The sequence below is a fragment of the Phyllobates terribilis genome, unplaced genomic scaffold (assembly GCF_046119375.1).
Source record: "Phyllobates terribilis strain yellow unplaced genomic scaffold, ASM4611937v1 Scaffold_11__3_contigs__length_659146591, whole genome shotgun sequence".
NCBI classification, from domain to species: Eukaryota; Metazoa; Chordata; class Amphibia; order Anura; family Dendrobatidae; genus Phyllobates; species Phyllobates terribilis.
The window spans coordinates 309,458,260-309,485,067 of record NW_027362771.1 but is presented as its reverse complement, the minus strand read 5'-3'; the positions used below and the strand labels follow the sequence as shown (position 1 = coordinate 309,485,067).

Below are 26,808 nucleotides of genomic sequence, written 5' to 3'. Positions count from 1 at the left end.
CACCTTTTGGCTTTCAACACTGCCTGAATCCTTCTGGGCATGCTCTCGATCAGGTTCAAGCATGTCTCGACCGAGGTCTCTTCTATACGTTCCCAAAGTTGGTACATACTGGTCGATTCACTTGGGTATGAATACAGTTTTTTCTTGAACCCAACCCACAAGTGTTCGATTGGGTTGAGGTCTGGGGACTGTGGAGGCCAATCCAGCTCCTCTACTTCATTGTCATTGAACCATTTCTTCGCCAATCTCGACGTATGCTTCGGGTCCTAGTCCTGCTGGAACACTATGCCGTCGTTTTCATACCCATAGCACTCAAGCGTGTGAAGTAACTCGTAGCTCATCATTAAGACTACCATTGATCCTGGTCTAGTATCCAACGCCTTTGGCTGTGAAATAACCCCATATCATTAGAATTCCTCCACCAAATTTTACATTTCCTTAAATTTTTCGATCCGTTAGCCCCTTTTTCCCTGGTTTCTTCCAGACCCATTTGCACCCAACAGAGCCTAGTCTATTGACTTTTATCTCATCGCTCCAAATCACCCGTTTCCAATATTCTATTCTCCACTTTTCGTACTTTTTTTGCAAACTTGAGCTGACGCTTCTTGAAGTTGATGCTTCTTCACCTTTTTTCAGGCCACCATTCCAGACTTTTGTAACGTGCGTCGCATGGTGCTTGCATTGACGTCTGTGATCTCACTATAACGAAGCATACGAGCCACCTCCACTGCCATGTTTGTCGCGCCAGAGCTGATAGACCTTGTGATGAGCCGACTCATATGTGTTGACTCTGATATTTTGCCTGAATGTCCACCTCTTGGCTTTTGAATGGATGGGCAGACTTCATTTTGTATTCTACCATCTGTCATGGCACTCACAGGATTTTGTAAACTGCACAGGATGCAGTTTGGCAATTTTCTTGGCAGAGAGATCGCTATCGATTAGCTGGATGATGCTGTTTCTCTTTTGGGAAATCTTCTTCATGGCTGCTCCTCGTTAAGAACCAGTGACCTTTCGCTTGGGAATCAACCTAATAACACACTGAGCTATTAGGGAATGTGAGCCTAGGTTGTAATTTGTAGTATACAGGAAGAAAAATAGTTTTCCACCACCAGGAGCAAAACAGTAACAATGCAGCGACATGACAAGAATCTGCATAACTAATCATATGCTAAATAGCTGCAAGTCAAATTTATGTATGAGATAGCCAAGATAGTCTCACATTAGAAGTTAGTAGCGAATTGTGAGATTTGGAGGAATCTGAAAGTCAAAAGTTCAAAATATTATTACCCTTTTGTTCATCAGTGTACACTGATAGTGACTTTGAGTGACGTCCAGGTGGTTTACCTTTTTGTTTTCCTTTTGTTGAACACTTTGGTTTTGTATCTGGGTTTTGTCCTATCTGCTGATGTGTAGTGTTCAGACTTGCACTGACTTTGGTTATATTTTTCAGACGTAGTCTGACCACTTTCAGTTTTCTCTTCTGTTTTTATTTCCAGAGATGTCAGCACACAATCTCTTGGATCCTTTGTCAGGTTCTGTTTCTGCAGTTCCATAATTCATCCTGGATGTCTGTTCCCTCAACATCGATGTCATCTGTGGATACAGTTAGTCATTGTGTGTATATGTGCAGTCTCTCACCCGTTCCTTTAATGTGTTGAAAAGATATAAATGCTTATCACCTTGGAATTTAACAGGGAGTCCTTTACCTGACATACTGTGCGCTTTACTGATAGTAGTCCGTCTTCTAGACTGAGAAATAATATATGTTTTACTGGTATGGATCAAATCTATTATGTATTTTACTGGTATGGATCAATTATTTTTCCTGGGGCACATGAGGACCTGTACCTCCTGCATGTACTCTGCTTACATAAGAAAGATAGATAGTTCTTAGAAAAAAAGTTTATCACCATTGTTGTAATTTCAGATTTTTCTGTCACTTTAAAGGTGCCATCCCAATGATTTACACAGAGATTGTAGCTTTCCTATTCATATGGGGCTTCAGTACTCCATTGTGGCCATTATTGAAATGATGGAGCTGCTGTGTTGAGGCAGCATCTGAGAATTTCCCGCCAGTGCCGGTAACAGCTGATCGGCAGGAGTGTTGTGTGTCACACCGCCGCCAATCAGACATTGATGGCCTATCTTCACCCACAGATCCCAGTTGTGTGATCATTTCGAGCTTTGCATTTTTGTGCTCCTGCATCTCCTTTTCTTTGCGAAGTCACATTTTGTGCAGTTTTGTTAGCAGAAATACCTTGCTGTTTAGACTGGATTCCCTATGCAGCTTTTGCAGTCACCCCACATACTTTTAGCAGTGTTCCCATGGCTTATAATAGCTCTTATCTGTGTATTTGTCTTGTCCTATTCTTTATTATTAATTTGTAGTAGTAACCACAAGTCATCTCTGAACAGTAATATTTCCACTTTAAACTCCCATGACAGATAATTGTCATTATTCAATTTTGGCTATTGTAAGTTTCAGCTCGGAGCTGCTGCCCTTTTTCCTTTTCTACTTAGTATATTAATACTGAGTTCTTTACTTGTATACAAGAAATGAGAATCTGCGGAAGATGCCTTCAGTCTGTTCCCCAAGCTGTGCTCGTTCTGTGCCATTCAGCACTGTGGGATAATGAATTGCTTTATTTGGGACATAGATTGAAACCATCATCTGCATAGTCGAAACATGGAGGATTAGAGGAAGAACCAGACAAAAGAGGTTATACAATCTCTATAGCAGAAAGTGCCATCTGCTGTGTGCTAGAGATAGTCCTCCCACAGCATAAGCCTGTAGTTGTTGTATACTCCCAACACCTATCACAGCCATCGTTTTTTGTCCATATTACAGCCACATGTTCCAGCCAAACCAATGCGTGTCTCAGCATCATATGACAATGCATATATTTGGGTCATAAGACGCACTATTATTCCATTATACTTTTTTTCTGGTTATGTTTGACTCCTGTTTTATACTTATAAATACTGATGCTAAATACTGCAAAACAGAATAAAGTAATTACTGTGTTTTTAAAATTTGCACATATTGTATTCACACATGTGAACAGACTCAGATTACCATTTTTGTACAACAGCTCTGTATGGTAGAAAACTAAAAACAGAAGTTCACATAAGTGTGAATAAAAAAAAAATTGTACTATTTTCATCCAGGAAAAAAATCAGTTGATTTTATATGCAATCTGAATGCAATCCGTACTTCAATATTTTACATCTGCATAGCATAAATAAATCAGATCCCGTACGGAACATCCATATTGTATCCGATTTTTAGGGATAATACATTGCCATTGTTATTGAAGGAAACTGTCATTGACATTTTGGTGTATAAATACGGATGTATGGATTTTACATGGATGGAATACAGCTGACAATACGTTGAAAATCATTCAAGGTTTCTGTATGAAAATCAATTGATTTTTCATCTGCTCGTTTGACCTCGGCCAAAGGACTCATTCACATGACTGTATTTTCGGTCCGTGTGCTGTCCGTGGAAAAAACGGACAGCAAATGGACCAATGTTATTCAATGCAGATGCCGTTTTTTCACTGACCGAACCTGAGTGTAAAAAAAAAAAATTGCAGCATGTACGAGTTTCTTCTGTAACTCGTATGAGACTCTCCCATTGAAGTCTATGGGTATGTGGAAAAAAAAGAAAAACAAATGCCATACAGAGCCACAGTAAAGCATCCAATTTTACTGATACATTGCAATTCCTTAACATAGGAAATTGTAAATTGTCTTGTAAATAGTTAATAGCTGCTGCTGTAAAAAAAAACGGATTGTACACGGATGAGAAGTGAGAAAAAAATCGTCCCACTTTTCTGAATGAAACTGAATTTTTTTTTATATGCTTGTGTGAACGTACCTCTAGCCGGGGTCACACAAGCGTGGATTCTCTCATGGGACAGAATTGGGCTGATCATGGTAATGACCGTCAGCTCACACTCTGCCAGAGATTGATCAGAGTGTCAGTTTACTGTGATTCAAGAGAGAAACGTATAAGAGGTGTGGAGAAGACGGAGAACATAATTTCTCTATTGTCTGAATCCGCGTAAATCAGACTTCACTCGGATGACGTTAGAGTGCAATCCGATGTTTTACACCCACCCATAGACTTGAATCGGTGCGTGCTCCGATTTTTTTTTTTTTTTCTCAAGCCTAATCAGCATGAGAAAAAAAAATCACAGAGCTGCAAAGAATAGAATAATATTGGGCTGAGTGCTAAATAAAACATGGGATAGTACTCATCTGATGTATACGCTCGGGTGAGTGAGCCCTAAGGGTTCGCTCACACTGGTGTATAATACAGAAGAATGCAATGCGAGAAAATCTCGCATTGCACTCTTACCAGTGTTATTCAATGACGCAGAACAGATCTGTGATTTTTTTTTTTTCATTCTGATTTGGCATGGGAAAAAATTTGCAGCATGCTGGGATTAGCAGCATATCTTGCACGGAGTGCACCCATTCAAGTCAATGGTTGCTGCCAAAACATTGGACTGCACTCGGATGTCATCTGAGTGCAGTCAGATATATGCTGCGACAAACAATGAAGAAGATGGAGAGATTAAGCTCTCCTTCTCCTCAACTGTGATCCGATTCTCACTTGCGAAAGGATCGGATCACAGTAGCAATGCACTTGGCTCACACTCGCAGCAGCGTTTGAGCCGAGTGTCATTAGCATCTCGCATCCGATGCAATACGCTAATGTGACCCCGGCCTAATAGTGATGAAAAAATACGCTAGTGTGAAAACAGGCAAAGGGTCTACTGAAAGGGGTTGTCCTCTACTAAAAGTCTGCAGTCACTCCTTGTGACTGCACCCTTCTGAATCCTCACAGCGCGCGCACCGCCTGCTCTCAGCATTCTCCGATGTTTGTGGCTAAACTGAGCCGTCACGTGCTTACTTCCAAGTAGACTAACAGGGCCTTGCACAATACAAGTGAATTGAGCGAATCTATTGAGCGAGGCCAAACAAGTCTAGTCGGAATGTGGCTGGAAGTGTGCAAATCACATACTGGAGGTCACTTGACCGCCAGGGCTTTCCATAGACAGCGGAGAATTCTGACAGCGTGCGGTGCGCACACTTTGATGATTAAGAAGTCTGCAATCACATAGATTGACTGCCGACTTTTAGCAAATAACCACCAACCCCTTTAAATGTTGCAGTTAAGATGACATTGAAAACCACATCTAAAAAAACACATGCTGTTTTACCATAATCTGCCTCTGTGTTGCAAAGTGGTAATTGACCGCACCCATAGACATAGCTTTACAGGTGAAATACTCTTATTTTACATGCTTCATCTGTAAACAGCACATGACCTATTCCTGCATCATAAAACCTCTGCAAGTCTCAGTAAAGTCACATGCTTTTTTTTTTTTTTTACTTTAGGCCACGGCCCCACTATCAGTATTTGGTCAGTATTTTTCTCAGGAGTGGGAGCCAAAACCAGGAGTGGGTGATAAATGCAGAATTGGTGACTTGTTTCTATTATACCTTTTCTCTGATTGTTCCTCACCTGGTTTTGGCTCCCACTCCTGAGAAAAAGTACTGACTGAATACTGACCAAATACTGATAGTGGGGCCGGGGCCTTAGATGCTTTTTTTTTTTACTGTAGATGGTGTTTTTAACTGCACTTCAGTAGCAATGTCTGAATGCCTTTTAACATTGTCTAAATACAGATGGCAGTGCCACACTGTAGGGACTCAACTCATCTTTTAACAACCAGAATGGTGCCAGCCATTTGTCAATTATTTTCATACATTTACAGTAGAAATAACTGAGGAGCAGCAGAAAGCTCTGTAATCTAAAGATGCTCTGTAATTGTATTTTCATAGGTACTAAATGTATTGACTAACACAGACATGTCAGTGCAATATCACCTACTTGTAATAATCTTGAATTTACACGTCCTATTTTATGTTTGTATTCACATCACATTTTGTTTGCCGTGATAACATATTTAAGTATTTATTTTCTTTTTTATACAAACATTTATAAATAAATGTTATTTGTCGACTTTTCTCTGCAGTTTTCTATATGTCTGACATTGGTGTTTCTACTGCAGCTGTCTGCGGGCATAGTAGGCTTCGTCTATTCTGACAAGGTGATGTTTAAAAGTAAATATAGTTCATTGCTTTAATTTATATTGTTGTTATTGTTAATTCAACCAATTAATCTCTTCTATTCTTGGAGATATATCCTCCGGAAAGTTTATCAGATGGGTGATCGAAGGTGCTATGGCACTCCGGAACGCACAGCTCCATATATTGCATAGTGGGTATATATATATATATATATATATATATATATATATATATATATATATATATATATATATATATATATATATATATATATATATATATATATATATATATATATATATATATATATATATATATATATATGCACACATATATACATATATACATGCACACATATATATATATATATATACATGCACACATATATATATATATATATATATATACATGCACACATATATATATATATATATATATACATGCACACATATATATATATATATATATATATATACATGCACACATATATATATATATATATATATATATATATACATGCACACATATATATATATATATATATATATATACATGCACACATATATATATATATATATACATGCAGTACAGACCAAAAGTTTGGACACAGCTTCTCATTTAAAGATTTTTTCTGTATTTTCATGACTATGAAAATTGTACATTCACACTGAAGGCATCAAAACTATGAATTAACACATGTGGAATTATATACTTTACAAAAAAGTGTGAAACAACTGAAAATATGCCTTATATTCTAGGTTCTTCAAAGTAGCTACCTTTTGCTTTGATGACTGCTTTGCACACTCTTGGCATTCTCTTGATGAGTTTCAAGAGGTAGTCACCGGAAATGGTCTTCACTTCACAGGTGTGCCCTGTCAGGTTTAATAAGTGGAATTTCTTGCCTTATAAATGGGGTTGGGACCATCAGTTGTGTTGTGCAGAAGTCAGGTGGATACACAGCTGATAGTCCTACTGAATAGACTGTGTTATAATTTGTATTATGGCAAGAAAAAAGCAGCTAGTAAAGAAAAACGAGTGGCCATCATTACTTTAAGAAATGAAGGTCAGTCAGTGCGAAAAATTGGGCAAACTTTGAAAGTGTCCCCAAGTGCAGTTGCAAAAACCATCAAGCGCTACAAAGAAACTGGCTCACATGAGGACCGCCCCAGGAAAGGAAGACCAAGAGTCACCTCTGCTTCTGAGGATAAGTTTATCCGAGTCACCAGCCTCAGAAATCGCAGGTTAACAGCAGCTAAGATTAGAGACCAGGTCAATGCCACACAGAGTTCTAGCAGCAGACACATCTCTACAACAACTGTTAAGAGGAGACTTTGTGCAGCAGGCCTTCATGGTAAAATAGTTGCTAGGAAACCACTGCTAAGGACAGGCAACAAGCAGAAGAGACTTGTTTGGGCTAAAGAACACAAGGAATGGACATTAGACCAGTGGAAATCTGTGCTTTGGTCTGATGAGTCCAAATTTGAGATCTTTGGTTCCAACCACCGTGTCTTTGGGCGAAGCAGAAAAGGTGAACCGATGGACTCTACATGCCTGGTTCCCACCGTGAAGCAAGGAGGAGGAGGTGTGATGGTGTGGGGGTGCTTTGCTGGTGACACTGTTGGGGATTTATTCAAAATTGAAGGCATACTGAACCAGCATGGCTACCACAGCATCTTTCAGCGGCATGCTATTCCATCCGGTTTGCGTTTAGTTGGACCATCATTTATTTTTCAACAGGACAATGACCCCAAGCACACCTCCAGGCTGTGTAAGGGCTATTTGACCAAGAGGGAGAGTGATGGGGTGCTACCCCAGATGACCTGGCCTCCACAGTCACCAGACCTGAACCCAATCGAGATGGTTTGGGGTGAGCTGGACCGCAGAGTAAAGGCAAAAGGGCCAACAAGTGCTAAGCATCTCTGGGAACTCCTTCAAGATTGTTGGAAGCCCATTTCCGGTGACTTCCTCTTGAAGCTCATCAAGATAATGCCAAGAGTGTGCAAAGAAGTCATCAAAGCAAAAGGTGGCTACTTTGAAGAACCTAGAATATAAGACATATTTTTAGTTGTTTCACACTTTTTTGTTAAGTATATAATTCCACATGTGTTAATTCATAGTTTTGATATATATATTATATTATGGAGATAGCTTGCAATACCATTCACGACCATTATACAAGTACGGAGCTGTGCCACTTAAGGTGGATCTTCAAGTAGCTGATTGTTGTGGGTCCTAGGAGGCTGCCTCCCACTGATCTGATATTGATGACTTAATCTAAGGATAGGTCATCAATATTTAAGAACTAGAGAACCCCTTTAATTCTCCATATTCTGGACTAATACCACATTTATATCTACAGTTGAACTAAATACTTGTTAAATAGCTAAAAGTAGTCATAAATCGTAATCAAGCAGAATTCAAATCATAATTACTGAGAGCTAAGAAAAAACTCCCCATGACTCATTTGGCATAGGATTGCCTCCATATGGTCTTTGGTTGTAATGTATGTGATCCGAGAGATGCTGATTACTTGGCTTCCACCTAAATTCTAACTATTGCATAGAATGGCTTTATTATTCTATAGGTTGGTGAACCATGTTACCTGCCACTTTAAGACACGTGTAGCTTTATTATTGCGCAAAAGTTTTAGGCATTCTACTTTTTTATACAAGATTTATCCAAAATGCTTATCTATATTAATTGGATATTAGCAGCTTAGTCTACAGGAGGACAACCCATGGCAGGAAAATTGAAGACACGTCCGGAGTAGATTGTGGGCCAAATGATACTTTGAACTTTATCATCACTCATTTCCACGGATGAAGTTGCAAGGTGTCACAGGGCTTGTTAGACCTGTCACATCCTTATTACTGTGCTCCTACATGCTAACCCCTACCTGCATTGGATATGAGTGCTGCTCTGTGGTGGGCTCTCTGTGCTGCCTCATGCACCCCTTTTTTTCTGTTTCTTAAAACTTGTGCAGTAGCACTGCTGATGCAGTCTGATTGGTGGGATTATTTCGTGAACGGATCTGGCGCTTTTATTCATTGAGGACAATAACTGCAAATGACTGACGAGTCATAGCTCATAGAAGCATTCATTGGCAGGTTTGATTACATTTTTTTTAGTTGTAGTCAAGTGCGATATTTTGCGATGACACACCAAATTTTGTTCCCGATACATTGAGACTGGCATTTTTTTTAAGTGTTTTATGCCAGTTTTCTGATGAATTTGGGCCTTTAACAGTGAGAACTATGGTGGAGGATTGTGGGATCCTGCACAGCATGACGGGATCCCATAACCTAGAATTTCAGAATTGACTTTTGCTTTCCTCTACTTTTTAGGGCGTTTTTTTTTCTAGTTACTGGTATATTTAGTAAAATTATCTGTATATGGCTTGCCCATTGCTTTCTTAAATAAAAAGGGAAACCACACACAGATTTTCAGTGGATATTACCCTTTGCAATGTAGAGGTAGAAAACTACAAAAGATTTAGTCCGAGATTCGTTGCTGATTTTTTTTTTTTTCCTACCGATTTGAACGTACCCTTAAATATCGAGCATTGACTTATATCTTCACTGAGTACTGAAATATTCAGAGAATTTATTAAAAAAGTGTATTTAGCTTTAAAGTGACCCTCTACCCTGGAGCTGAACGTGACTATACATTTTGTATGTGTAGTCGCCCTACCTGATGACTTCCATCTGCCTTCCTTAGCCTCCTCACAGATTGGCGTTACATTTCTCTTTTATTATGGCCACCGTAGTGGTAAATTTGAGCCACGTATCCGTGAGATTGGAGAGGCAGGGGAGGCATGGTTTAGATTTACCACTACACTCCACAGGTCACTGGCGATCGGAGGTCATCAGGTAGGGCAACACATGAGAAATGTATAGTCACTTTTCAATCGCTGGTTGGAGGGTCACTGAAGATTGCTGAAGGGGTATTCCTATATCGTTCATCTATGGCATGTCCGCAGCATCTATCTCAAAAACAGGGCCCCTACACGTGCCATTGCCAGTGGAGAGATGGTTGGAATTCTCATTCATTTCTTATGGAAATTGGATGAACTCTCCATTAACAGCAGCGGGCGACGGGGCCCTATTGTCAGGGTAGATGTCATAAATGTATGTTGCATCTCCATTTACTGCTTCATTACCAGTAACATATTAATGTTTCCCATTTATTTATACATTTTTGTCCAAAAACTTGGTATAACACTAATATGATAACATCCTAACATGCAGCATATTAGTTCACAAATATTTTCCCAAAAATGACATATTTGTCCATTCCATATAAAACAGCTCCTATGTGGCCTGTTCTATTTTGTGAAGAGCAAAGATGAATTTTTGAGGTAAAGCTAGGCCCCTTCTTCATACATGGAGTGCATGGATAAACACAGCTGTGGAGTGGATGCTCTGTGCACACAAAGAACAGATGTGCAATATCCAAAATACCCTCTGTGTCATTTAATGGGGTGTTTTGTGTAAAACCGAAAATTTATAGCTACAGAATGTATCTCCTTAATTCTAAATCTCATGTAAACAAAAGTGGGAGAGAGACAAAGATGTCATCTCTTGGGACAGAATATACAAAGGGGAGAATGCTCAGAAATGAGAGGAAACAAATGAATACACGTAATGTTTCTCTCATTTCTGTTTAGTTTAACTTACTCCTTAGGCTGTGTTCACATTGTGCTTTAACCTTCTGTCAGTAACTCCATCGAGGTTTAAGGCTCTTGTCTCTAAAACCCTGGAAAATGGGATGTTGGATATTTGCGCTTACGGGGCCATTGACTATAATGATGCAGACGGAGTCACTATGTACTCTGTTGGACATTTTCGGCAGTATCCACCTATTTCAGGCGGACACTAAAACGTGGTCAACTGCATTTTGATGCTCCACTGACGAAAACTATGTGCGACAGAGCACATAATGACTCCGTGTTCATCATTAAAGTCAATGGCCTCATCAGCACAAACGTCCGAAACCCATTTTCCAGAGCTTCAGATGTAAGCCCTGACTGAGCCATTGACCGTAAGCTAAAACACAATGTGGATGTAGACTTAGACTGAAAAATGCAAAGATTTATCTTTTGTGAAACTATCTGTAGTCCCATGGTAAGGTTTGAAAATAAATTATCGCTTACCTCTGAACCTTATGATTTACTTCTAGATATAAAATGATGTTCATATTTTGTTTGTCTAGTCACAGCAGGAATATGTATGAAATAATGAAAGTAAATATGGAACTATGAAAGAACCCTGCAAGTATGACAAATACATCCATAGGCCCAAATTCAGCTGACATAGGCCAATAAAGTGTTCCTCAGGCTTGTATCAGGCTAGTACGTGTCAGCATTACTTCTGCATTCCTTTTTTTTACTGACAAAACCGAAGGAAAAAAAAGAGCATATATCTTACAGCAAGTAAATCAGTACATGTAATGGTACATGTAAATAACATAGGGTACTTAGTTAACCCTATTTTGATCACAAAAGCCATCCCACCACGTCAAGGTGTACCCCAATCAGGACAGTCCTAACCTGTCTCTAGCATTAAAAGCTTACCATGTGTCAAACAACGTCAATGTGACTAAGGGCAGAGTAGGACAGGGCCCGACTGAGACCCCCATCCATGGGAAGCTACACGGATGGAATACTGTGAGACACACCCCCTGTTTGTACAAAGTACAAGAGATGGCAGCAAGACCAAAAAGCTGAGCTGGACTATAGGCTGGTATACGTGCAAAGTGTAAGAGCACGCTCACACTGGGGCCATTTCATAGACAAAACTCAAGAAAAAACAAAGCGAAAATGAACATGTGTCCAATAGCAAGTAAATCAGTAAATGTTAGTAGTGCATGTAAATAACATAGGGTACTTAGTTAATGCTATTGATCAAAAGGGCATAAAAGCCATCCCAACACGATAAGGTCTACCCATCTTTTTTTACTGTATAGAAAAGCACAATATATACTGTGCTTTCCTGTACCATGGGCCACCATGAAAAACTGTATAACATTTTTATATTTGACATTGGGCGCTGTGTGCCGTTATAATTCTCAGCTTATACTGATTGCATAATGAAGTCGAGTCCTGATGGCATTGGTAATATTCTGTCCTACCTGATTGTAAGTATGCTTGTTGCTTGTTCTCTTGAAGGCTCGTGGGAAAGTGAGTGAAGTGATTAGTAACGCAATTGTTCACTACAGAGATGACCTGGATCTACAAAATCTCATAGACTTTGGGCAAAGAGAGGTAAGAAACTGTTATAGAGAAAAGCAAAAATGATAGTCAAAAATAATCATCTTATACATGTCTCTGGTTCAGACCTGTTGTATGTAAAGGGATCCTTCATGTATAAAAATGCTATTCACTTGTAGATATGGCGTCAATCTGTTGGTTAATAGCTTCCTAAAGGCACAAAGCCACCACACTGAAAACCCGGCTGCCAAAACTGGAAGCCTCCGATTTTCAGTCATAGAGGTGCAGCTTCAGTCACTGCTCAGTACATGGTGAGCGGTGACTGGGACCACGCCTCGGCACAGACTGACAGCCAGCTCTGCCCTGATGCACTGTTGAACCGGCTGTCAGTCAGTGACTGGCTCTCACTGGGGGTAAAATAACTGTGTTCGGCAGCCGAAACCCCATCCAATCAGAGACTTAGTGGCTTTCACTGGGGTGCCAGCCCCCTTCATTCACAGCAGGGAGCTGGTTCTTTGTGTTGGATCATTCATGAACGACCTATCACTTCAGTGGTGACTGAAGATTCGCCGAACGTGCCTCCATGACTGGAAGCCGGAAGCTGCCTGGAGGAATACGCTTCATTTTCTCCTGGCAGCTGGGCTTTCAGTGCTTTAGAGTGCTAATAACTTGTAGATTAATACTGTTTTTTACATGCCTTGTTCCGTTTAAATATAGTATGATAAAATATGATATAAAATACGTTCTGTAACTTGTACAGCTGCTTAAACAACAAAATGATGCTTATAAATAGTGAGGATATTATAGTGGCTGTCCACATATACAACCATGTTTTATTGTTCTAATGCCAAAAAAAATGAGGAAACATAAGTAGTCTTCAGTAAAAAAAACAAAAACATTTTTTTGTATACAACTCCAATGCCGACCTACTGTATATCACTAGTTATAGACTGCATGTAAACCATGTGTAGTCTGCTCCCGTAGGCTTGTGTTACTTTCTTCCGCCTGCCCCCACTCCTCTTGCTAACATACAAGATAGTACAGCAGGGGGTAGATGAAAATACATAAGACATAACTGGTGGGAAAGTAGAATATCCCATGACACCCATTACAATATGTTGGTTGTTATTCTAGCAAGAAGAATCGGTGTACCCCTAAATGAAGAATAAAAATGGCGTCCCAAGCTAACAACTCCTTTTAGCTTCAAATACCTGAAGCTTTTTTAGTTATTGATCTTGTCTTCTATTTTCCTTCTCTCAGTTTAATTGTTGCGGGGGAATCTCTTATAAAGATTGGTCCCAGAACATATACTTCAACTGTTCCGAAGAAAACCGAAGTCGAGAACGTTGCTCTGTACCCTACTCCTGCTGCCTTTACAGTGAAGATGAGGTAGGAATTTCCCAAAATAAATCAGGAGGAATGTTGAATTATGTTTGTTACAAAACATCTAAATACACTATATCTTTTATATCAGCTGCCTGGCCTAGAGTGGAGATGTGGGAGCAGCCAGTCCCACCCAGCTCTCCCAGATGCTCCTAAAACCTGGACCCAAAATCCAGGCCAATTAAATAAACCTCTCCGCACTATTAATGCTGGAGCCTTCCTTCCGGGTTTTACATCACCAAGGCTAGGCACCTTGGTGACACATACTCCATCCAAGCATTGTCCGACTGCCGTCTTACAATATACTAATACAAGCTGACATTTTCAGCGATACCATTTTTAGTTATATTTGTCTTTTTGATTGTGTTTTATTTCACTTCTTTGGGCAGTATGATGAAAAAGCATAGTTTTTTTTTAGTCACGTTTTTTATTAATTTATTTTTCGAAGTTCACTGGAGGGGTTAGAGGGAATCTGTCACCCCCCTGGGCAATATCAGACCTCTAATATGGGCATACAGGTGATAGAAATGTGAATCTATACTTACCTGTATGGCCCATATTAGAGGTCCACTTGCTTTGTAATAGTTTTTTATTAAATTAGTTTTGGCAAGCTTCTTGTCTGGGGGAAGCGAAGAAATCCCAGCCTATTAGCTTCATTTCCATATTCCCCCCCTCCCCTGCACATCACAAGGCACTGTGACGTGCAGTTCCCGGCCGGATCCTGTGCCCACCTGGTATGCATGGCACCTCTCACCCCCATCCTGGTATGCATGGCACCTCTCACCCCCATCCTGGTATGCATGGCACCTCTCACCCCCATCCTGGTATGCATGGCACCCCTCATCCCCAATCCCGGTATGCATGGCACCCCTCATCCCCAATCCCGGTATGCTTGGCACCCCTCATCCCCAATCCCGGTATGCTTGGCACCCCTCATCCCCAATCCTTGTACGTATGGCACCCCTCATCCCCAATCCTGGTATGCATGGCACCCCTCATCCCCAATCCTGGTATGCATGGCACCCCTCATCCCCAATCCTGGTATGCGTGGCACCTCTCATCCCCAATCCTGGTATGCATGGCTCCCTCATCCCCAATCCTGGTATGCATGGCTCCCTCATCCCCAATCCTGGTATGCATGGCTCCCTCATCCCTATCCTGGTATACATGGTACCCCTCATCCCTATCCTGGTATGTAGTACCCCTCATCCTAGTATGCATGGTTCCCCTCACCCCCCAATCCTGGTATGCATGGTTCCCTCACCCCGCAATCCTGGTATGCATGGTCCCCTCACCCCCCAATCCTGGTATGCATGGTCCCCTCACCACCCAATAATGGTATGCGTGGTCCCCTCACCACCCAATAATGGTATGTGTGGTACCCCTCATCCTGGTATGCATGGTCCCCTCACCCCGCAATCCTGGTATACATGGTTCCCTCACCCCGCAATCCTGGTGTTAGAACCTTGCTCTTAGGTTTTTTCCTTTGCTGGTCACATGACCTTGTTGGCCTATTTAATCCTGCTCCGCCCTTCTGGCTTTGCTGGACTTCATTGTATAACTACTTTCTAGCTAGCCTGTGCTCTGTATCTAACTCTGTTAGTTTGCTTGGTCTACGGACCTCTATGTTCTATATATTTTGTTTGTTCGTCTGTCTGCTACTATTTCTGTTAGGAGGTGTCCCATTTTCCTCCCAGTCCTTAGTACTTGTAGGGATTCCTTCCCCATATCTATAGGTCTCCGTACAGACTAGCTTAGGACTTTAGCAGGTCTGATCGCAGGATCAGGTTCCCTGTTACATCGTAGGGATTAAGCTGAGTTCTATTGTAGGGACAGATCTCCTCTCTTTCCTTAGCTCTGGTAGCAGAACATAACAGTAAGTCCAGCCTGCAAATTCTCTAAGGAAAGATATTTCTGTTCCATCATGGTGTCGGTTCTGGATTTGGCTAAACGCCTGCAGGGACTCTCTCTGGAGGTGGCCGAGCTCCGTCAGCACGTGAGTAACTGTCCTGGAGCACATTTCTTGGAGCCTAAGGTATGTTTGCCGGATTTATTTTTTGGTGAACACCGAGAATTTTTTTCATTTAAAAATGCTTGCTTATTGTATTTTCGTTTGAGACCCAAGTCCTCTGGGGATGAATCCCAGCGCATAGGGTTCATAATGTCACTTTTGCGCAAAGAGCCTCAGGAGTGGGCCTTTTCTTTGCAACCTAGTGATACATGCTTCAGATCAGTGGATAGTTTTTTTTCTGCTTTGGGACTATTATATGATGATCCTGACCGTGTCTCATCTGCTGAGACTGAGTTGAGACGTTTGAAACAGGGATCAGGTAATGTGGAAAAATATTGTACTCATTTCCGTCGTTGGTCTACTCAAACAGGGTGGAACGATTCTGCTCTGAAAAGTCTATTTCTTGCTGGGCTCAATGAAAGGGTTAAAGACCTGCTAATTGCTTATCCTACACCTGAAGATTTGCAACAGGCTATGCAATTAGCTATACGGGTGGATAGGAGACTGCGTGCAAGGGTTAATGAGAGCAAATCCTCTGCTATGTCAGTTTCTGGTTATGAGAATGTGTGTACTAACAGTGGTGAACCGATGGAGATTGGATCGGTGGCACCTCGCTCTCAAGAAAAAGACCGTAGATTTTCTGAAGGCTTGTGTTTCTATTGCGGAAAATCTGGTCATTTGATTAAAGGCTGTGAGCTTCGTATGAAGAAAGAAAAAAAAATGGTCAGTCATGCCCGTATTGCCTGTTTAAATTCCAAGGGTGTATTTTTAGCTGCTTCCATGATTGCTCAGGAAAAATTAATGGAATTTCGGGTGTTTGTTGATTGTGGGTCTACTCTGAATGTAATTGATGGGGGATTCTTGGAAAGACTCAATTTAAAACCCGAACCTTTATCATCCCCCATTGCTGTGGTTTCTGTGGATGGTTCCCCTTTGAAGAATATTACTCTCAAGGTCTGTGAATTTCCTCTCACTATTAATGGTGTTCACCATGAGAAATTGGATTTGGTAGTTTTGAATAACTTGCCTTCTCCAGTAATATTGGGATTGCCCTGGTTAAAATTTCACAATCCTGTACTGGATTGGTCTACCAGTGAAATTAAATCCTGGAGCCATAAATGTTATGACAAGTGTTGTAACGGGCGTATTGCAGCTTTGGATAGGGGAGAATTGCCTGTTCCTATTCAGGATTTTTGGAGAGTTTTTTCTGAGAAGGAATCGCAGGTTTTGCCTCCCCATAGAGACTATGATTGTTCTATTGAATTTGTCCCTGGAGCGACTCTTCCTAAAAGTCGTTTATTTAACCTTACTATTCCTGAGAGGAAGGCTTTGGAGGAATACATACAGACAAGTTTGGCCGCCGGTCACATTAGGCCCTCTAAGTCTCCTGTGGCGGTTGGATTTTTTTTTGTAAAAAAAAAAGGACGGCGGTTTACGTCCTTGTCTGGATTTTCGTGAGATTAACAAAATTACTGTACGCAATCCTTACCCACTGCCATTGATTCCTGATCTGTTTAACCAGTTAATGGGGGCCAAGTGGTTCTCTAAAATTGACCTTAAGAGGGCATACAATCTGTTGCGCATGAAGGAGGGTGACGAATGGAAGACTGCTTTTAACACTCCTGTGGGTCATTTTGAGAATCTGGTTATGCCTTTTGGTCTTACCAATGCTCCTGCATTTTTTCAGAATCTTATTAATGACATCCTTAGACCTTTGATCGGCAAAAATGTGGTTGTGTATTTGGATGACATTTTGATTTATTCGCCGGATCTGGAGTCTCATTGGCGGAGCGTACGTGAGGTATTACAGTTATTAATGGACAATTCGCTTTTTGCTAAGCTGGAGAAATGTGAGTTCGCTGTACAGAGAATTAGTTTTTTGGGTTACATTATCTCCAGCGAAGGTTTTGAGATGGACCCGGTTAAAGTTCAAGCTGTACAGGAATGGCCTAGGCCTATTGGTTTGAAATCGATACAGAGGTTTTTAGGTTTCGCCAATTATTACAGAAAATTCATAAAAAAAATTTCTAGTATTGTCAAACCTCTGACCGATCTCACCAGGAAAGGTGCTGATGCGGTTCAGTGGTCTTCTGAGGCCATTGAAGCTTTTGTGTATCTCAAGGAGAGGTTCACCTCTGCTCCCATCCTTATGCAGCCTGATGTGACTAAGCCGTTTTTGGTTGAGGTTGATGCTCCCTCTGTGGGGGTTGGCGCAGTATTGTCTCAGGATAACGGGGATGGATTACATCCCTGTGCCTTTTTTTCAAAAAAATTTTCGGAGACTGAACTGAATTACGATATTGGTAATCGGGAATTATTGGCTATTAAACTCGCATTTGAACACTGGCGCCACTTCTTGGAAGGTGCGGAATTTCCCGTTCAGGTTCTTACGGATCATAAAAATCTGATATATCTTGATGCTGCCAAGTGCCTGAATGCCCGTCAGGCTAGGTGGGCACTGTTTTTCTCGCGGTTTAATTTCTCCGTTACTTACATCCCTGGTACTAAGAATGTTAAGGCGGATGCCTTGTCTCGCAGTTTTTCTCCCATAGTCGGTGCTGAGAAAGAGGAGAACATTTTACAAGAAGGTGTTGTGATAGCTGCTTTGGACTCCGTTTTGGAAGATGAGATTCTTAAAGCACAGGAGAATGCCCAATCTAACACTCCTCATGGGAGGTTGTTTGTGCCTGGGACCTTTAGGAGAGATTTGTTTGTTGAGTGTCACGAATCTCGGTTGGCAGGTCATCCCGGAATCTCTGAGACCAAGAGACTGGTGGGTCGCAGTTTTTGGTGGCCTGGATGGCAGAAGGAAGTCATTAAGTGGGTGCGTCAATGTACTATATGTGCTAGATCTAAGTCCTCACATACTCCTGCTGCGGGGTTGCTTTGTCCTTTGGAGGTTCCCAGTGCTCCTTGGACACATTTGGCTATGGACTTTATAACTGACCTTCCCCCCTCTGAGGGTTTTACTGTCATCTGGGTGGTCGTGGACCGTTTTAGCAAGATGTGTCACTTGGTTCCCTTCATCAAACTGCCCTGCGCTAAAACTCTCGCTAATGCCTTTGTCAAGGAAATTGTCAGACTTCATGGCGTTCCTACTGACATTGTTTCTGATAGGGGTCCTCAGTTCGTGGCTCGTTTTTGGCGTGCCTTTTGTGACAGGTTGGGAGTTCATTTGTCGTTCTCGTCCGGATATCATCCTGAATCTAATGGCCAGACAGAAAGGAAAAACCAGGATGTTGAGCAGTTCTTGCGTTGTTTTGTGGCAGACAATCAAGAGGGGTGGTCTGAGTTTCTGCCACTTGCTGAATTTGCTCTGAACAATCATACATCGTCTTCTGCTGGTTGTTCGCCTTTTTTTTGTTGTTCTGGGAGACATCCGTCGTTTGGGTCGTTCTCCAAGTTGGGATCTGCCGTGCCTGAGGAGGAGAATTTTTCCGGTGATTTGGAGAGAGTTTGGACGGATGTGCGTGGTAATCTTCAGGAGGCCAACAGAAAATCTAAAGACTACTTTGATAGAAAACGACAGGAGGTTTTGTTCGCTGTTGGTGACATGGTTTGGTTGTCCTCTAGGAATCTGCGGTTGAGGATTCCTTCTAAGAAATTGAGTCCCAAGTTTGTAGGGCCCTTTAAGGTGCTTCAGGTTGTCAACCAATCTGCTGTTAGGTTGGAGGTTCCTACCTCCTGGAGAATTAATCCGGTATTTCATGTCTCTCTGTTGAAAAAAGCTGTTGTATCGGATTGTGACGCCTCTGCCTCTGTTCCTCCGGTGGTGGAGGGCGGGGAATATGAAATTTCTCGCATCCTTAACTCTAGACGGTATAGAGGTAGTTTGCAGTATCTTGTGGCCTGGAAAGGTTTCGGACCCGAGGATAACTCTTGGGTGAGGTCGGATGATGTTTCCGCGTCCAGACTTATCAGAGCGTTTCACAGGAGATTTCCTGATAAGCCTGGTCCTAGGGGATCCGGAGGATCCTCTTAGAAGGGGGGGTACTGTTAGAACCTTGCTCTTAGGTTTTTTCCTTTGCTGGTCACATGACCTTGTTGGCCTATTTAATCCTGCTCCGCCCTTCTGGCTTTGCTGGACTTCATTGTATAACTACTTTCTAGCTAGCCTGTGCTCTGTATCTAACTCTGTTAGTTTGCTTGGTCTACGGACCTCTATGTTCTATATATTTTGTTTGTTCGTCTGTCTGCTACTATTTCTGTTAGGAGGTGTCCCATTTTCCTCCCAGTCCTTAGTACTTGTAGGGATTCCTTCCCCATATCTATAGGTCTCCGTACAGACTAGCTTAGGACTTTAGCAGGTCTGATCGCAGGATCAGGTTCCCTGTTACATCGTAGGGATTAAGCTGAGTTCTATTGTAGGGACAGATCTCCTCTCTTTCCTTAGCTCTGGTAGCAGAACATAACACCTGGTATGCATGGCACCCCTCATCCCCAATCCTGGTATGCATGGCACCCCTCATCCCCAATCCTGGTATGCATGGCACCCCTCATCCCCTATCCTCATATGCATGGCTCCTCATCCCCAATCCTGGTGTGCATGGCTCCCTCATTCTCAATCCTGGTATGCATGGCACCCCTCACCCCCAATCCTGGTATGCATGGCTCCCTCATCCCCAATCCTGGTATGCATGGCACCCCTCATCCCCAGTCCTGGTATGCATGGCTCCCTCACCCCCAGTCCTGGTATGCATGGCACCCCTCATCCCCAATCCTGGTATGTATGGCTCCCTCACCCCCATCCTGGTATGCATGGCACTCCTCATCCCTATCCTGGTATGCATGGTACCCCTCATCCCTATCCTGGTATGTGTGGTTCCCTCACCCCGCAATCCTGGTATGCATGGTCCCCTCACCCCCCAAATCCTGGTATGCATGGTCCCCTCACCCCCAAATCCTGGTATGCATGGTCCCCTCACCCCCCAATCCTGGTATGCATGGTCCCCTCACCCCCCAATCCTGGTATGCATGGCACCCCTCACCCCCAATCCTGGTATGCATGGCTCCCTCATCCCCAATCCTGGTATGCATGGTCCCCTCACCCCCCAATCCTGGTATGTATGGTCCCCTCACCCCCCAATCCTGGTATGCATGGTCCCCTCACCCCCCAATCCTGGTATGCATGGCACCCCTCATCCCCAATCCTGGTATGCATGGCTCCCTCATCCCCAATCCTGGTATGCATGGCACCCCTCATCCCCAATCCTGGTATGCATGGCACCCCTCATCCCCAATCCTGGTATGCATGGCACCCCTCATCCCCAATCCTGGTATGCATGGCTCCCTCATCCCCAGTCCTGGTATGCATGGCACTCCTCATCCCTATCCTGGTATGCATGGCACTCCTCATCCCCAATCCTGGTATACATGGTACCCCTCATCCCTATCCTGGTATGTGTGGTACCCCTCATCTTGGTATGCATGGTCCCCTCACCCCCCAATCCTGGTATGCATGGTCCCCCTTACCCCCAATAATGGTATGCATGGTATCCCTCATCCTCATATGCATGGTCCCCTCACCCCGCAATCCTGGTATGCATGGCCCCCCTTACCCCCCAATAATCGTATGTGTGGTACCCCTCATCCTGGTATGCATGGTCCCCTCACCCCGCAATCCTGGTATGCATGGTCCCCTCACCCCCCAATCCTGGTATGCATGGTCCCCCTTACCCCCAATAATGGTATGCGTGGTATCCCTCATTCTCATATGCATGGTCCCCTCACCCCGCAATCCTGGTATGCATGGTCCCCTCATCCCCCCAATCCTGGTATGTGTGGTACCCCTCACCCCCCCCCCCCCAATCCTGGTATGTGTGGCCCCCTCACCCCCCAATCCTGGTATGTGTGGCCCCCTCACCCCCCAATCCTGGTATGTGTAGCCCCCTCATTCCTTTCACACTGTACACGCATACAAAAAAATAAACACTTATACTCTCCTTTCTTCCCTGTGCTCCAGCGCTGCTGCGTTCTGTTCTACCGGAGTTTGGGAGAGGAGTGTAGCGCCGGAGTACGTGCCCATACCAAACCGCGCTGTCCGGTGCCATTTTGCTGAAGACACACTGCAAATGTGTCTTCAGTAAAATGGCGCCGGATAGTGCTACGCACATGCGCCGATCCGACGCCTCACTCCTGCCCCGGTCTCCGGCGAAGAGAGGCGCCGTGGCAGCGCTCCTCCCAGTCAGGTAAGTATGGCGCCGGAGATCGCAGTATGCGTTCAGTGCCTACACATACCGTGATCTCCGCCACCATACACTCCTCTTACCTGTAACGGCTGGATGCGTTCTTCTGTCTGGAGCCAGACTGCGCGTCGCACATGCGCAGTCTATAAAGGCTTCAGACATAGACACGCATCCCCGGTTATATTATAGATATACCTGGTAAATGATTTAAAATGCAGTACTGCAGAATAGTTTTGTTCTAAAGGTCACATGTAGTGTACAGTATAAATACAGTTCCTATATAACATACTACATATAGCGTGCGAGGAGCAGACAGTATATGAGGTCATGGTTGTCTCAGTGAAGCTTCATAAGAACTTTTTTCTTTTTCTAAAGATTTCCACTTGCCTTAACCATTTTGCAGCTTTACTGGCATATTCCATAGGCAGCATGTGCAAATGTATGTAAACTATGTAATATCTAGCTAATTGTAGTCATACTGCCTTCAGTAAAGTTCAGTGTCATTTAATACATAATGCAAACATCTTGATCATCTCTTATTTCCACTAAGCAATAGGCTGATAGCGCTACATACTGTACTTCTAGATGTGAGAGCAATAAACCGATTCGGGAACTGCGCACAAGGAGGAAGTCATTCATTTGTTAAGTATCATGTCATGATGTAATACTTCTATATAATCTCTTGCAGGCTGTCGTGAACACCATGTGTGGCTTTGGCGTGCAGACGCTCAATTATTTAGAAGCAGGAGAGTTTATACACACAAATGGCTGCATTGACAAACTGGTTAATTGGCTGCATAGTAACCTTTTCTTGCTTGGAGGGGTTGCACTAGGTCTTGCTATCCCACAGGTACATTATATTATACTTATATAAGACCTTGTACTTATATTCTCTACTGGTATAATCTTTTGGTCTCACCAGTGCTGATAAAAGTAATTACAATTTCTTTTTTTTTTTCATAATTTTGCCCAGCATGGAAAGTCATGACATTTTGCAAATCTCTTTATTAGCGGATTTTCTTCATTCCTCTAATAAAAAAAATTGCATGTATGTGGCTTTTAAACCCCTGCTTTTCCAAAATGTATGTGCTGCCTTTAGCTGTATTGATATCAGAAGATACTCATTTGGAGTACAGATGATGGCAGTGAAAGGGTCGGATCAGCACCTACAGTAAAAGTTTGGGCACTCCTTGTCAAAATTACTGTTATTGTAAACAGTTAAGCATTTGAAGATGAAATGATCTCTAAAAGGCCTAAAGTTAAAGATGACACATTTCCTTTGTATTTTAGGGAGAAAAAATATATATATTTTCATCTTTTATATATTTTCATCAGAGTGCTAGGCAGCTACTTAGAAGAACCCATGGCTTCTGTTTTTTTGGCACAAGGTTAGAGGCTTCTGGGTTTTTTACAAACCTGGGAAATTTGCATAATTTCCTAACGATGATAGTGAACAAGCCATAACCCTAACAGGCTAATTAAGGTCTGAAACCTTTGTCAAAGTTATCTGAGTACACAAATCTCCAAGGGTGCCCATTTTCCTTTTTGTAATTTGTAAAATGGAAAAAATTACAATATATATATTTTTTTGCCTAAAATACAAAGGAAATGTGTGATCTTTAACTCTAGGCCTTTTAGAGAACATTTCGTCAACTTTCTTAACTGTTCACAATAACAGTAATTTTGACCAAGGGTGCCCAAACTTTTACATGCCAGTGTATGTCTCACTAACTCTGGGGATGAGCTGCTGTAGGAGGTTGTTTTGATGAGCACAACAGTCAGAGAAGGATACCGCTGCTGACCATCTCACTTCTGATATCAATACAGCTGAAGACAGGAAAATTGACAGGAAAAGCTGAGGTTTGGAAGCCACTTGCAATTTTTTTTTACAGGAATGAAGACAAATTCCCTAATAAAGGGATTTGCAAAGTGTCATAACTTTCCATGCTGGACAAAGTTCTTTAGGAAATTCTTTTTTAGTTAATCTTTAAATTAGATATTTACAAATAACAGAAAGAATTTCTGCAGTATTTTCAGGTTGTTTTCGAACCTTATTTCAATGCATCTCATAGAAATGTTATAGGAACTTAAAGTACATTAAATACTCTAGGTAATTTTTGTCTGTTCTTTTTTTTTGGTTATTAAAAAGCTGGTTGGAATTCTCCTATCTCAGGTTCTGATTAACCAGATCAGAGACCAAATTAAACTCCAAAGTTACAACCTGCAGCACCGGTCCGACCCTTGGTACTGACAGAAGGCCAGGCGTATGCGCCCAACACTGCTCTGAACAGCAACAATGGAGCAGACAAGGAAAATCCTTACAGGATCCTGAGGAGCAGCCAGAACCAGGGCGTAGAAGAAGCAGCAACGGAGAATCTGTCTGCATCAGAACCAGTGTTAATTGTTGTATTTCGTTGTCACAGATTGGAAGGACTCAAATTACCACTTGAAGCCAAGCCTTTGTACTGTTACAGTGATCTCATTGGCTAGATTATATATTTAACTCAATGACCATAGAGCTTTTATATGGAAAGTGTTCTTGGCTTAGTTACAGGGTATTTCTGGTACTCAGATGTGACATAGTATTAAAGCTATACAGATAATTGCCTTAAAACTCAATCTACTGCATTCTGCTAGGGACTGCATTCAGTGCGCGCTGCTCTATCAGTGAGAGGTGGTGAACGACCACATATAATTTCAAAACAATTTTGAATTAAGATATGTGGTAATTCTGATGGGGGTAGGTGGCTAACAATTGGTGCAGCTGCACAGGAGCCCAAGAGATAAGGGGGCCCATTTCCACCTCCAAAGCAGGTCAGCTTCTGTCGCAGGTACATAAAGCGCTGTAGTATGATGACCTATTGATAGACTACTAGAGTGATCTTGCACAGAGTCTCTGTCCGCCCCTGATTGTGATGTATCCTCATTAAAAGTTCCCATGCACATGATCCTATCTCACCTGACTCTCCCATACACAGGAGCGCTCACTCTGCCAAGCGCTTCAGTGTTCCCTATGAGAGAGCCGCTGCCAGACATCTCTAGCGGCAGCTTATATCAGGAGAGCAAAAGGATTTACAGTCTGAAAATTGGCCATTCCTGATCCTAAACTTCCCCTTATCTCTCTATACACATTAGACTGTTGGCTGAGCCCATCGATATCGGCTAGTTCGGCAGACTTTAGTCTAATGTGTATGGGGGTCTTTAGACTGACAGCAATTTAATGCGTGTGGTCACATTTATATGCAAACTTTCCTCTTGCCTCTTTGTGAACTTTAAGAAATTTCATATGCAAGTTATCTGGATAGAAGAATGAGTATAAAATGGTGATGTTTTCTACTCTTTCTGCTGTCCTTTTTCTACCGGTGCACCCACAGCTGGTGTATCCCCATTTCTGGAATAGTGCCTAATCACAGTAGCCATACCCAGACCAGGATGTTCAGGCTAGATTGAACATATCTAATTGATTAGAGGAACAATGACTTTATAAATTCTATATTCTGCTGTTCTACCGTAGAAAGACATCGTATTACCAGTGATTGTAGTTAGATATGGTCATATCTATCAGAAATTTTTATTGTTGTGTCTTAAGTGTTAAATTATTTTTTATGTGTACAATAATCTGAGATTAAAGTAAAATCTTTATACATTTTATAAAAAGTGGGTCATATATATGGACATCAGGGACCACCGATTTGTATCTACAGATGTTTACAGTAGTAAGTATGTTTCCTGCAGACTTTGTGGTTATCAACATTTGTCACCAAAGTATTTTTCGCATAAATTCACAAAGTGTGTGCCTTTTGCTATATCATAACTAAAATATATACATGGCCAGTAGGTGTAGGTGCCCTTTACGTGTCAGGATAAGCAGTAACATTCTGGAGCGCTTAAAGGATCCAGAAAGCCCTACACGGAAAACCTCGGAATCGCTGCATTCCTGTTCTTTACACCACTTTCCTACTTTCTTAAAACAGCCACATTTCTGACATTATTAGGTTGAGGAATAAAATGACATGTTACATACAAAAGTACATTTTGTGTAATTATACATGTACATAGAATTAAATGGGGACGTACTAAACTGCATATTGGGATGATGGGATGATGGGCTGCAATGCTAGACTCGACCACTAGGATGGCAGCACATTTTTCAAATGCAGACCAGGAAATGACTTCTGGCCTTGATACTGGATTAGAAGAAGCAGCAGTTTTTAACTCTTGACCTGTAATATAGAAAGAAATCAGAGGGAATTCAATGGAAATACTAAAATAAATCAGAACATCCATACGGCTGGATTAAAGTTTAATAATAGAACCAGGGAAAAAAGATTGTAACTATTTGGGATTATGTGTAGAATATCGGGGTTACACACGCCTGGTGATATATCTAATCAACATCTCATAGGAATATAGGTATAATTATTGTTCTGTATGGGGATTATGGCTAAAATATCACAAATACACATGCCCAGGAATATATTTCATCTACTTCTCATAGGAATATGGGTATAACTTTGTTCTGTAAGGGGACTATGGCTAAAATATCACAAATACACATGCCCAGGAACATATTTCATCTACATTCAATAGGAATATGTGTATAACTATTGTTCTGTATGGGGATTATGGGTGAAATATCACAAATACACATGCCCAGGAACATATTTCATCTACTTCTCATAGGAATATGGGTATAACTATTGTTCTGTATGGGGATTATGGGTGAAATATCACAAATACACATGCCCAGGAACATATTTCATCTACTGCTCATAGGAATATACAGAACAATAGTTATACCCATATTCCTAACTATTGTTCTGTATATTCCTATTTTTTTTAAGACGTTCTGAGTTACGGAAATATTGACTATGTTAAGCTATTTTATATTTTGTCAGATATTTATGTTT

The 26,808-nt window shown here is 41.9% G+C and overlaps 1 protein-coding gene across 1 annotated transcript in view; it reads left to right on the top strand.

Moving 5' to 3' along the window:
* Nucleotides 1-25,534, top strand: part of TSPAN33 (tetraspanin 33) — a 65,399-nt gene extending 39,865 nt beyond the window's left edge. Inside the window, exons 4-8 of the mRNA XM_073652528.1 lie at nt 6,057-6,131; nt 12,278-12,373; nt 13,580-13,708; nt 22,587-22,748; nt 24,048-25,534. Of these exons, the coding sequence (XP_073508629.1) occupies nt 6,057-6,131; nt 12,278-12,373; nt 13,580-13,708; nt 22,587-22,748; nt 24,048-24,149 (564 nt within the window). The 3' untranslated portion in view covers nt 24,150-25,534. The remainder of the gene's footprint in view (nt 1-6,056; nt 6,132-12,277; nt 12,374-13,579; nt 13,709-22,586; nt 22,749-24,047) is intronic.
* The last annotated feature ends 1,274 nt before the right edge of the window (nt 25,535-26,808 follow it).